This window comes from Notothenia rossii (assembly GCF_949606895.1).
Source record: "Notothenia rossii genome assembly, chromosome: 7".
Classification (NCBI taxonomy): Eukaryota; Metazoa; Chordata; class Actinopteri; order Perciformes; family Nototheniidae; genus Notothenia; species Notothenia rossii.
Window position 1 is genome coordinate 65,999,911 of NC_136905.1, and position 13,464 is coordinate 66,013,374.

At 39.6% G+C, this 13,464-nt stretch overlaps 1 protein-coding gene across 5 annotated transcripts in view; it reads left to right on the forward strand.

Annotated features, from left to right (window-relative positions):
• col12a1a (collagen, type XII, alpha 1a) overlaps window positions 1-13,464 on the forward strand; it is a 53,843-nt gene that overhangs the window by 191 nt on the left and 40,188 nt on the right. For all 5 annotated transcript variants that reach the window (XM_079640319.1, XM_079640320.1, XM_079640321.1 and 2 more), the window contains exons 2-13: window positions 1,243-1,348; window positions 4,834-4,950; window positions 5,034-5,177; window positions 5,683-5,736; window positions 6,837-7,100; window positions 7,200-7,364; window positions 7,576-7,749; window positions 7,880-8,170; window positions 8,280-8,882; window positions 9,426-9,704; window positions 9,839-10,114; window positions 10,215-10,487. In XM_079640319.1, coding sequence (XP_079496445.1) covers window positions 1,279-1,348; window positions 4,834-4,950; window positions 5,034-5,177; window positions 5,683-5,736; window positions 6,837-7,100; window positions 7,200-7,364; window positions 7,576-7,749; window positions 7,880-8,170; window positions 8,280-8,882; window positions 9,426-9,704; window positions 9,839-10,114; window positions 10,215-10,487 — 2,710 coding nt within the window. In that variant the 5' untranslated portion in view covers window positions 1,243-1,278. The remainder of the gene's footprint in view (window positions 1-1,242; window positions 1,349-4,833; window positions 4,951-5,033; window positions 5,178-5,682; window positions 5,737-6,836; window positions 7,101-7,199; window positions 7,365-7,575; window positions 7,750-7,879; window positions 8,171-8,279; window positions 8,883-9,425; window positions 9,705-9,838; window positions 10,115-10,214; window positions 10,488-13,464) is intronic.

Consider the following 13,464-nt stretch of genomic DNA (forward strand, 5'->3'; position numbering starts at 1 on the left):
ATTATCGGAGCTTTAAAAATACAAATAACTACTTTATGTTTCAATACATTTGACAGAATATTTTGATTTTTGTCGCAGTTTTTTGTTTTTACTGTAGGAGGATACATTTCACACCAACTTAATCACTGTGTGATAAATCTAACTTAACGTCGTTTTTTAAAGATAAATTACTTTCGAAGATCTTTTTGATCACGTTATTGAACTGAGCTGAATGAAATTGCAACTTCAACATTCAAAGACAAGCAAAGTCTATGTAATGTCTAGGCAAATTTGTTTTGTGATAATGCATTAATAGGCTAGCTTTTTGGCTTTATTTGCAGTTTTAATTAGATTAAACCCCAATTGTGTGCAAGGGGCCAAAAGAGTAATGTTGGTCCCTTTGGCTGCAGTATTCCTGCTCGTGCACCAGGCGGTGCGCACAGCCTGTGGTAGGATACATTTAAAGACACTTTCAGCAAAAAAAAAAAAAAAAGGGATACTGTGTGGATGTGGTTTACTGGTATTGAAGTAAAAAGAGTAACCCCATTGCCTACGTTTAATTCATTTCGGTATTGTATTTAAATGCTGTAATTGAAGGAAAGGATTAAGGTTGGATTTTTGAAATTGAAATGCTATATAAAATATATTTTGTTCAAAATGACTTTCAATCAAAATGCACTGTAATATTTTACACATTTAGACACATATACAATATCATTAAGTTGCATGAATGATATGAAGAGTTTCACCCAGACATCATCCCTGTAAAGTGAGGTAGAACCAAAGGAAAGGCTGTGAGCTACATAGCGACCCACTAAAACAATCAGAAGAGCTAGAAGGCAAAAGAGTCCCAGATTATACTTAAGAAAATCAGACCGATGAACATGTGTAAAACAGTTTTTCTAAGTCCCTCATTACCAAATACCTACAATAAGTACCCACCTCAGGGTGTGGGAATCAACTAAGCAGTCAGGTGTGGCAGTTGTTGTGTAACAAAGTCTAGATGGATCTTGCAGTCTGAGTCTAAGGAGAGTAATGATTGAATAATAGGAGCTATGATTATTTATTCCAGAAAATATTATTTTAAATGCACCATGTACTTTTAATGAAGCGCAAACTGGATGTTCTTCAGTTCATGTTAAATCTCGATACAGCGGTATATTAGTCATAATGTATCGCCTGCATGTGTTGCTGCCTATCCACCACTGACAGTGAGCTTGTAATAAACCTGCATCCTAAAACATGTTTTCTCTTTATCATCAGACTGATTGAGGCTCTGCTGACCCTTCAGGACCAAACATGAAAATAGGGCTGTCACTGGCTGCGGCTGCCTTCTTTGCAGCCCTGCTCTCCACCGTAGATGCCCAAGGTAAAAGAAAGCACTTGGCCTCACGGCACTCACATACACTCTCTTTATCTATTCCTTCTCTTCTTTCTCCTGTACACCTCCAATGGTTCTCTATGTTACAGGAATTAGTCACTTTAAAGAGTCATCTCATTGACACTGAACTCTTTGTATTGATAAACTAAATAAAGTTATTCTTGGTTCATGTGTATGTTATATGACTATGTGCATTTTGGACTACTGACTTAATGCTTTTATCCCTCATTTGCAGCGTACTTTGTCCGATTTATCTGTGTGGACAGGCTTTAATGTCAAATCCAAATCCAGATCTCATTTACTTGTATGGTTTTGTTATTTTGGATTAAACCAATAATTCTGGAGCCATGTTTATCAATGTAAATATAAAAAATACCACACTTGCAAGTTTATTTAATTTCCGATTTCTTATTAAATGCATTTAACAGCAGGGCACAGAGTAGAAAAAAGTGTTTACCCATAAATGTCTTAGGAAGGCTGCTGTCGTTTCAATTTAATGACAGCAAGCGTGTGCACTTTTTCCAAAGCAAAATTTGGAACATTGCCAAGTTCTTGTTAATTAGGCATTTAAATACTTCATCATATATTTATGCTGAGGTTGTAGTAGGATGTTGTAAATCTCGTCCTGTGGCAGCAAGTAAATACAGTTCTTTAACGTATTAAATTACTTAAGCAACATCATAGTTGTACTATAGCGGAAACAGAGTGCAATAATTTAAAATGCATACAAAACAGCAAAAAGCGTAAAAGTAGTGCTATGTTAGGCAATTAAGTTTGGTAGAAAGTCTAATAAATGGTTATATCCAAAGGGTTCAAAACTGTATGTATAATCTTGGTACTATCCCTGTTGGATTTTGTGCTCATATTACTATTGTTTTAGCACCTATTAAATGCACTTTATTGTACATATCACAAGGGCCAACATGTCATAGACTGTTAACAATCTGTCAGGAATTTTGACAGAAAATGACTCAAAGTAATTTCATATGCAAACATTTCAATCCAGTATAATGGCAAATATGGAAATATAGTATGGAAACCCTCAGATTAATTTCCTTCTGAAAGCTCCCTGGCAGTGTGAGAGGAGTCTAACGTCTCCTCTCACATATCTCCACCAACCGAATGGAAAGATGAAATACGAGAATAGCAAATTAATCCTCAGACAGCGCAAAGACAAAGAGCCTTTCTAGGGATCTTTTGCGGGTATTTGCAAAATGCTGAGTTGCAATACATATGGAAAGTTAATATGCAGCAATGTTTAATGTCAGCACATGTTGTGGAATTACTTTGGCATCTGTCCTGCCTATTTGGGAGAGTCGGTGTACTTTCCTCCTCTTTTTGGTCTCTCCTCCTGGCAGCAGATCAGGCCAGGATGGCTGTCTGGCTGGAGACTGAGGTTACTAATGGAACAGTAGCCAGACTCTGGCCCCTGGGAGCCTGAGGTGTCTTTTATTAGTAACTGATGGGACTGACATCCATATAACAAGAGCAACCACAATGTCCAAATAACCAGAGATTGTTAGTTTGGCAAAACCACCTTTGTTCCTCAGTATATTTTATAAGCAGGAGGACATGGTCGGAGACATTGTAACAATTGAAATTGCCTGAAACCAACAAATGTAGGAGAGCCACGTTGACATGGAAGTCAACCCTCGCCTAGAACAATTTCATCAAAATGTTTTAATCCGTAATTGATTGGCAATTGCTACCCACCTCCACTCCTACACCCACATACACTTCCGTACCCCATACCATTTCGTGTTGGAGATGATTACTCACGGAGAAATCAGGTGGAACGCGGCCCATCGGGGCTCCTTGAGTTGATAAGTCAGGTTGGTGATCCTCAAATCGCAGTTTTTAAATTATCTGGTGGGCTCCTGTTTGTCATCTGCCTGTGCGTCCAGTGTGTCCCAAGCTATGGCTTCCTCCTCAAAATGTATTTTACAATGATATTCTTGCCTCCCATGGCATTCTTATTTTACTTTACAGCTAGCATGAACCCACCCTACAGTCCCATGCATGCTCACTTACCTAAGATCAGCCCCATCATTCCACTAAGGGTAAATTAAGGCTCGGCCTGGCACTACAAGTCAGTTAAAATTTCATCATGCTATCCTCAAGAAAATATTGAATGTATCACAAAATAATTTGTTTAGTCTTATTACTTTTTTTTTATTGAACACTTATTTGCTACTGTTTCTAATTACATCACTTTTCAAGGCGAGTAGCATGAAGCATGAACTTAGCTAACTATTTAATTAACTAATACATTTAGACAGAGGTAGTTTATAACTAACCTTATGACCCTTTTTAAGTGGCAATGGATAACTTGGTTAATAAAATGGGAAACAAATGTAACTTTTATGCATGTAAATAACACATGCTAAATGTTAGCACAATTTCGATGACATTTGCCAACTAACATTAGCTAACAAACATTAGCCCTTTTCCTCGATTTCGTACCAACCTAAAGGCTGTAAAAAAGGAATATCATTTAAAAATATGTTTGTCATCTCTGTCTGTGTGGTCCCAATTGTACATGGAAACTAAGTCCAGTCAATTAAAGTTGTTAAACCAAACAACTTTCTCATGTACATGATGCATGACGATGTGTTCAAGTCAGCTCGATGTAAAGACGCGAGGCCTTGTCACACTGTATATGTTTTTCCTTTATTTATTTTTATGTACACACTTTCTCTATTATATTACATCTAAACAGTTTAAAGATTGTCTACATTAATTTGTTCTCCCTTGAAGAATGCATTATTCTGCCAATGAAAAAGTACACAAGGGTCTCCGGCGACAAATTGTGTATTCTTTTTAAAAGGTTTGCAATGGATGTGTGCCACTCATCGTGTAAAGAGTTCTAACCAAATCAAAGCACTTTTCATCTTTGAAATATGTTTATATACAATGTATATATAACATATGGTGTTTAACTTTGTCAAGAGTTACTTCAACAACTATATGGCAACCTTGATTCCATTGTATAATCAGTATCTGTTGTATTTTTGTTATGCTGAGATCAACTCGTACATATAAGGAGTTTAGTATAAGGTCGGGGCATGCGTTGTTATGACTGCACTCAGCATGTGTTGTTTGGTTCACTCAATGTTTGCACTTTGGTAGAGTTTGCGTGGAGTCGTGCACATGTTGCGTATGCCAGTGCTTGAGTTGCTGGCCATCGTGGTTGGGCAACTCAAACAAATGCCATTTTACTCCAAAATGGCTTCTCACACTTTTTTCAATGTTGTCACATGTTCTTTACTTGTCATCCTTACAAATGGACATCAGTGCCATGTGTCTGTCCCCAACAACGAACAATTCCACTTCAGTCATGAAGTGTTTGTCGTTGGGATCAATGTGAATGCTTGATAAAAATGCCTATCATTAATTTGATCATAAATATTAAATTCATACATATGTTTATGTTTGTTGTGATTTACCAATTGTGTTTCAACCCTTTTTTGCAGTGGAACCCCCCTCAAACTTGAAATATAAAATTCTCAATGAGAACTCAGTGGAAATGTCATGGACAAGACCCTCATCAAGAATAGAGGGCTTCCGGCTACAAATTGTATCTGATGCAGGTCAGTATGGGAGTGAGCACTTAGAGTAGGTTATTGATATGAGCCCAACATCAGTTGATTTGGTTTTGAATTCCCTCTCCTAGATGAACCATCCAGAGACTTTACGCTTGATGCAGATGCCACAAAGACCAAAATCACTGACCTGACAACTGACTTGGACTACACGGTGTCCATAAACTCCTATTATGGGCCAGAGGAAAGTATTCCCATCTTTGGACAACTTACAAGTAAGTAATTTTTTTCAAAGGGGGTTCATTCAGTTTGTTTAGAAAATTCACATCTCACTTCATTTCAAGTGTAAAATTACTTTTACACAAGACACAATCACTAGCATGACTGCATTGTTACAGTCATGCTAGTTAGTAAGCACAAAATCAACTTTAAGCATCTACATAATTTTCTACATCTCAACATACAGAACATCTCCTTCTTCACCATACCAATAGAAATAAAAATGTACCTTTAATTACACAATAAATGATTCCATGTAGCAGTATCATCTAGCCGCATGAGATGAAGGAAAGTAGGAAAAAAAATCACATTTGCTTTCTATCTCTGAATTGCTCACTGTTTATACAGTTATTGCAGCATGAAGATATGCGTTTGTGTAAATGTGGGTTTGACCCTCTCGACCAGATTTTATGATGTGTTGACTCTATTGCCAGTGAAAAAGTGCAAAGTGAGGCAGGCATATGTGCGATGCTAACTCACCAAGTGTTTCCTGTGTTTCAGTCCAGTCCAGTAACACCACTGGACGAGTCAGGAAGCCACAGATAGATGCAATCAGTGAGTATGTTTACTGTAATGTCAACCAAAATCTAAACCGGGTCTGTCCTGCTAGTTTTTTGTCATCAAAATAATTTTTTCCCATGGAATAATTTGGTCAAGCGTACATTTCACCACCTGGAGGGGTTATAACTGGATAAGCAGAGAGGGAGTGGGAGGGCATATACTGGTTATTATAATTGACACCAGTCTGTACATTAAGAAAAAGGGAAAGAAAGGCTTGAAGCTAGGAGACATGTGTTCTCTTATGAGTCATTGGGTGGAGAGGAGCAGGAGGGGGTTGTCAAGCAATGACGTATTCACTGTGCCACATAGAGGCAAGTTTTAAAGATGTGGCAGTTCTAATTATGATGTCCCCTTGTCAAACTCTTCTACTCATATTGTGAGATCTATCTGTGTACATTTACAAAAGGACATGCTCACTTTCCACCCATAAAGGTTGATCTTTCTGGAAACTTTGCCAACTTCCCATCCTATATCCTTACAATAGTGAAGCTCTCAGAAATTATTTCACAAGCACTCAAAAACTTTGAATAAACCCTAATTTGGTGCCATCATTTTCAACATTGAGTCAGGGAAACTTTTAAGGAGAAGAATGCCCTTTTAAGAAGGAATCTCATGAGTGGTGAGGAATAGAATTTGGAGTCAATGAGACTTTGGGGAAATGAGGAATAAAGGCCATCTACATGAGCCCTGCCAATTATATCAATAGATTCATCTTAAATGCTCCAGAGAATTTAATCTAGGATTGAAAGCCCCTTAGGATTTAAAAGTATTAAAGTGAATAATGCTGTTGGAACTTTTGTTAAATGTTTAGTCTGATTTTTTCCCTCAGTCTGCCGGAATGACTATACCAGCCCACTGTTTGGCACTGGCTTATATTTCCTTTGATGTCAGAATGCACATTTCTGAGCCGTCCAACTACCTGTCAAGGATTTGATTTGTTTTAGACCGGAATAGAAATAGGCCAGTGAAAATATTGTAAAATTGGTATAAAAAAAAAGCTCACTATCAAAACTGCCTGGCTTCACAAAAACCTTCTACATATTTTCTTACTCTCCTATTCTTGACTGACTTTTATTTCTCCAATCTTTCCTTAGAGTGTTCGGTCAGTGCATTGGCAGATTTGGTTTTTCTGGTGGATGGCTCATGGAGTGTGGGCAGAGATAACTTCAAGCACATTCGTAGTTTCATCAGTGCCATGGCAGGGGCCTTCGACATTGGCGCTGACAAGACACGGGTTGCCGTAGTTCAGTACAGTACAGACACCCGAACAGAGTTCCCCCTCACACGTTACGACAGAAGGGGAGATCTTCTCCAAGCTATCAACTCCCTGCCATACAAAGGCGGAAATACTATGACAGGTAAGGTGTTCATTTCAGAACGAGTTTCAGTATTGTAGAGGTATTTACAGGTTTTTTCTTTTATTTCCAACTTTAATGTATGTACATTTCTATCTTAAGGTGATGCCATAGATTACCTTCTGCAAAACATCTTTACGGAGGCAGCTGGATCCAGGAAAGGTTTTCCTAAGGTAGCCATGATCATCACTGATGGAAAATCCCAGGACCCAGTGGAGGAATATGCTAAAAGGCTTAGGAACATTGGAGTGGAAATCTTTGTCCTAGGTATGGTTTGTTATTCAGTGTTTTGTTGAATAGTGCTCTCCCATGTAAAACTCTGCCTGTTCTTGGAGACCATTTGGTTTTCCATTGATTGTTCATAAACATATTTGACTTGGTAAAAGTCAAGTACTGTTGATCTGTCTAACATACTCAATAGTCTAAAAGCATCAACATATTCCACATCTGTTGACGTAGTTTACATTTTCCTCCTTAGGTATCAAAGGAGCAGATGAGGATGAGCTAAAGGAAATTGCCTCCACACCTCACAACAAGCATGTGTACAATGTTGCCAACTTCGACATGATCCAAGAGGTACAGAAAAAGATTATCACAGAGGTGTGCTCTGGTGTCGATGAGCAACTTGGCGTTCTTGTCAGCGGGGAAGAAAGTAAGTTAAAACACTTGATCAAATTTGTTGTTGTTAAATTTGGTTTTGAGATGCAATAAAATGAAGCACTGTTTCTTTGAATACATCTTGAAACGCTCATATATTGATACATTTCCTGCATTTTCCACAGTGATAGAGCCAGCCTCTAACCTGCAGGTGACAGAAATTGCATCAAAGTCAATGAGACTGACATGGGATGCCTCCCTGGGTGAAATCACAGGCTACAAGCTCACCCTAAGCCCCATGCTAGCTGGAATGAAACGCCAAGAGCTTTACATTGGGCCAACACAGACATCAATCAATGTTCGTGACCTTTCCCCTGAGACTGAGTATGAGATCAGCCTGTTTGCCCTCAAAGGTCTGTCTCCCAGTGAAGCCATCCTGGCAATGGAAAAGACCCAGCCTGTCAAAGTGTCAACAGGTAAGATTAATTGCAGAGTACGCCATTGTTACCTTTCCTTAAATAGTTCCCTTGTTTCATGGCAAAAGCCGTACAATTAATTAATCAATTATTTTGTATATTTTGGCAGAGTGCTCTTTGGGAGTGGATGTACAGGCTGATGTGGTCATACTGGTTGATGGCTCTTACAGTATTGGATTACAAAATTTTGCCAAAGTGCGTGCTTTCTTGGAGGTTCTGGTCACTTCCTTTGACATTGGACCCAACAAGGTCCAGATCAGCTTGGTCCAGTACAGTCGCGATCCACACACTGAGTTTGCCCTCAACACCCACCATGACATAAATGCTGTTGTCAAAGCTGTTCGCACTTTCCCCTACCGTGGAGGCTCCACCAACACTGGCAGAGCCATGAAATATGTTACGGAAAAGATCTTTATCAATGCCCGTGGAGCAAGAGAGAATGTCCCCCGTGTCATGGTCCTGATCACAGATGGAAAGTCATCTGACTCGTTTAAGGATGCAGCCACTGGCCTGAGGAATACTGATGTGGAGATCTTTGCCGTTGGTGTGAAGGATGCTGTGAGGTCAGAGTTGGAGGCCATTGCTAATCAACCATCAGACGCTCATGTCTATGAGGTGGAGGACTTTGATGCCTTCCAGAGGATCTCCAAGGAGCTGACTCAGTCCATCTGTCTAAGGATTGAACAGGAGCTGCTTAACATCAAAAAGAGAAGTAAGTAAGAGGATAGGATACCGAAACCCAATAACTATGGCCATGAGTGTGCCGGATGCCATGTCCATAATTTCTTGGCATCAGTTTTGGATAACTACCATTTGCTATGTATAGTTTCACCTTCACATTGGTCCATAATGTCCTTATTAGACAATGTAACATCTGATTGTGAGTTAGCCTGGTCTCCAGGAGTCGATTTAATGGAGAGAAGCCAATTCCAATTACGTAAAGGGGCTGAACAAGATTACAACGCTTTGCATTGCTTCCAGTAAATCTGACAGATTTAAAATATTGTTATGCAATTAGATCATGGTAAGGCAAGGCAAGGCAAGTTTATTTATATAGCACCTTTCAACACAAGGCAATTCAACGTGCTTTACAAAAATGAAAGACATTCAGACAAAGGCATTTAAAAACAGTCATTAAAAAGAAAAGTTAATAAAAGAAACATTAAAAGAAAAAATACATGAATAAAAAGTACATGATTTAGGACTATGCACTTTTAATTACAGACTACTTTAACACTTAACCTTTTACTTTCAGGTTTGCTTCCACCCAGAGATTTGGCGTTTTCAGAGATTACTTCCAGGAGCTTCCGTACCACCTGGGTAGCTCCTTCCACCGTTGTTATGTCCTACCTGGTACGTTTCCGCAAGGCTGAAGACATTACTGGTGACTACATTTCCATGGCAGTGCCTGGCGATACCACCACAGCTGTTCTACCCCACCTATTCCCCCTCACTGCCTACGAGGTCAACGTCTTTGCTCAGTATGAGAAAGGAGACAGTTTCCCTTTGACTGGTGAAGAGACCACTCTAGAAGGTAAGAACGGTTTTCGTGGACCTTAACCTAGTGTTTTTTATAGTTGAAATGACAGACAACAATGGAACAGCACTAATATTGCTGAAAATGTGCAGACAGAATATTTAGAATCTGAATGATGTTATGCTTTTCAGAGCAAGGGACTGCACGAAACCTTCAAGTTACAGAAGAGACAATCAACAGTTTCCGGGTGTCATGGCAAGCTGCTCCAGGTCCCGTTATCAGATACCGCCTCACATATGTCCCTGTGAGTGGCACTGGGGAAATACTTGAAGCCCAAACCATTGGAACGGAGACTGCCATAGTTCTCGAAGAGCTTTTCCCCATTACCACCTACCGTGTGTCTGTGTCTGCTGAGTATTCATCAGGAGTAGGTGACGAGATGCAAGTAGATGGAACCACCAAGGAAGGTGAGTCATGATTTTTTTTATCCGTAAACAGCTATGTGAAACTTGGGTTCTTGCACAAGGGATATGTATTAGTGTCTCACACATTTTTGTTTGCTTTCAGTCCGTGGCTCTCCACGGGACCTCCGTGTCTTTAACGAGACAATATCCACAATGAAACTGGCATGGCAGGCTGCTCCAGGAAATGTTGTTCAGTACCGCATTGCCTTCAAACCTGCCGAGGGCGGTGACAGGAAGGAGATATCTGTCAAGGGAGATACTACCCAGGCTTTGCTGAAGAACCTCCAACCAGCCACTGAATATGAGCTGTTTGTGAGCGCTCGCTACTCTTCTGGTTTGGGTGAACCTCTTCTTGGCACAGGAACAACCTTAGAAGGTAAGGGAGAGCTACTCAATTTGAATGTAAAACTTTTGAAGCATGGTAGAACTGTAACTATAGCCAATGAGTGACCGAAATGTAAAGTGGCTGTGGGCTCAGGAAGTAGGTACTGCTTTATTCAAAATCAGTTCAGTTGTCACCCTTCAAGTCCCTTCAAGTATCCACCATCTGGTATTTCTCACATCATTTCACACATCAGAATTAAGGAAGTTGTGCTTTGACTTTGCAAAGTCGGTTGGGTATATGGGCCGTGGTTACAGGGGAAAATACAGGAATGTGGCACTTGATGTAATTCTTTTGGCATATAGACTTTAGGTTAGGGTTGCTTTCTTTTTTTGAGTTGGAAATGGGTGGGGAGTGCTTGTAAACCTAGAGACTTTATGCAATGGCTTGGAAAATACTTTGACAGCCATATGCCTGCTGGGTAATACCTTTACATCTTACATCTAGCCTGTCTGAGACCTAGTGTGTTTGAATTTACATTGCTTTTTAAGATAAATGTGGAATATGTAATCATAAATATCAGTCGTTTTACTTCTTCTTTTTTTTTGTTGAAGTATCTGAGCATCTGTTTCGTTTTATAGATGTTTATATGCAGTGTAGAAGACTCAACAGGGGGCAGGTCATCTGTTGATTTCACACAGAGTGGGAAAGGAGATTGTTGATAGTGTCACAGGAAAGGAAGTCAAGAGGATCTCTTTTGAGAGAAAGGGAGGGGGGGCTTGGCTCTTTGGGGACAAAACAACAATCAAGGTACTGTATCACAAAGAGGAGAATATCGCTAGTTTTCAGTTAGTTCCACTAATGGCTGCTAAACCAGTAAGAGCTTACATGGCCATGTATTTATTTATAGTGTGGAGTTAACCCCACTATGCTGTTTAGAATGTTATTAGAATGGGGATCAAATGTAAACGTTGGCATAGCTCAACCTCTTTTAAAGCAGTTAAAGGCCAAAGACACATCAAAGTTGTTATATTTATCATAACAGCAAGAGTGGAGTTCCTTCATGTCGCCTCTTTATACTCCTGGCATAAGTGAGGTCCTAAGTGCCAGCGTCTCCCTACTTAGGGACATTTATTGCAAACCACATGGATCTGTGCACTGGCTTGAGTAAGAGGACTTTGGTGCATAGAAGTTTTTCAACCATGAATTTACAACTGCATAAAATTAATGTTTGTGTGCATTTCGATGAGGGCAAGAACTTGAAAAAAAATGTTGGTTTTGCTGTGTTTTTCTCTGTTCCCACATTGACCAAAAGGCTTGGTCGTGATCACAGAGTTTAGTTTCCACATGTCCAATCTGTGCCGTCATCAACCATACACCCCCACAGGAAAAGGTTCCATGACAAAGCACTTTGTTTAGCCAGCTCTATTAAGCTGTCGTGACGTCAGGAGACCTCAACACTGATCTCATTGTTTGGAGTGCCAATCACTTTGAGTGACCCTTTCTGTAAGGTCCATGTAGGCGAGAACTGGAAGAGAGTGGCTTGCACAAAGTCTTCCCTTGTGGATTATAGTGGATGGAGGCCAATACAGAAGTTTTGAATAGGAAGGAACTAAACATCCTGAAATGGCTTACAAGGAGGACAGAGAAGGTGTCATAGCAAATGCTTGAATGAACAGCCCAAATGTGTATATCAAACACAACATGGCAAAATGATTTATTTTAAAAGATTGAGTTTTAAACAGCATGTGGAAGACATTACCTAAGAGGACTTTGAAAGTTGTGTTAGCTGTCTGTCTGCAGAGTTGTCTGATCTTCTTCCGCCAGGGTGGGGCAATTGACAGGCAGAGGCAGAGACAGAGGGGGGGATGAGTAGAAAAAAAGGGTTCTTCAAAGTGTGAACCAGAATAATACAATCTCATTCCTTAGAGGTCATATGTGTATTCTCATTACCTGAAACACCAATACCTCAATAATTAACCACTTTCATGACACAGCAAATGTTTTCACATGTGCCAGAGAGGATTATTTTATACCTTTAATGAATGCAGCCAAAAGTAGGTGAAATGGTAACATCTTGGTTTGATTTCCTCTAAAACTGGTGCCTTTGGAAACATTTAGGTAGTGCCAGGCTTTTTCAGTGGTGCGGCCAGACTGTTTTCCCAGACCACTCTAAAGTTCTTTTGAGTTAATAGGCCAAAGACAGGTAACCTTGGCACGTAGACACTGGAGGCTATAGTTTGGTGACTCAATTGTATGTCTTAGTGAACCAAGAGCAATAAAGCAAGGCAAGCTTGATGTGGGATGCCATTGCTGAGATGGCACTTTGAAGGAACAATGTATTTCCTGCAGGGATTTTGGAGAAACATACTTTGACTGTGTGAGTCATAACAAGCCAAGTCTTTTTAACTCTGTGTCTCACTACCCAGTACCAAGACTTAATACTTAATGCCAAGGTTGTGAATCAAGATAAACAGTGGCAAGCTAAAGTAACGGATCCAATAGCCATTAAAAATCATTAGGATCATTTTCAGAGCATGACCTGGTAATGTCTATTTTGTTTGCCTGCTGGCATTTTAAATCACACTAATTTATATTTTCGACATCTTTGGCTGCAGATGTGAAGGATATGTCAGTACAAGCCCTGCAGGAAATCTCTTAGATGAGGTTCGATTGTGTCAGTTGTGATTTTTAAGAGATATGGGTGAGACTTTACTCTGAATGTGTGATCTGGTCTTGAACAAGGATGTAATTAAGCAAACTTTGGATGCAGTGTGGATGGTTGAGAAAGGTCCAGGATGTTGTTATCAGAATAAAGTCATATTGGATTATTGAATGTGTATTGTATTGCTAGTAAATTGCTTCTCTAAGCCCAATTATAGAAGCTTATATTGAGCTACCATCTAGCATATAGTTTGCTAGTAATTTTATCATTTTCGAATCATAAATCTTAGATTTATGATTCGAAAATTATAAAGGTAGGGTAGACATGTGGAGATTATCTGACTGAACAAAACGTAATCTGTCTCTT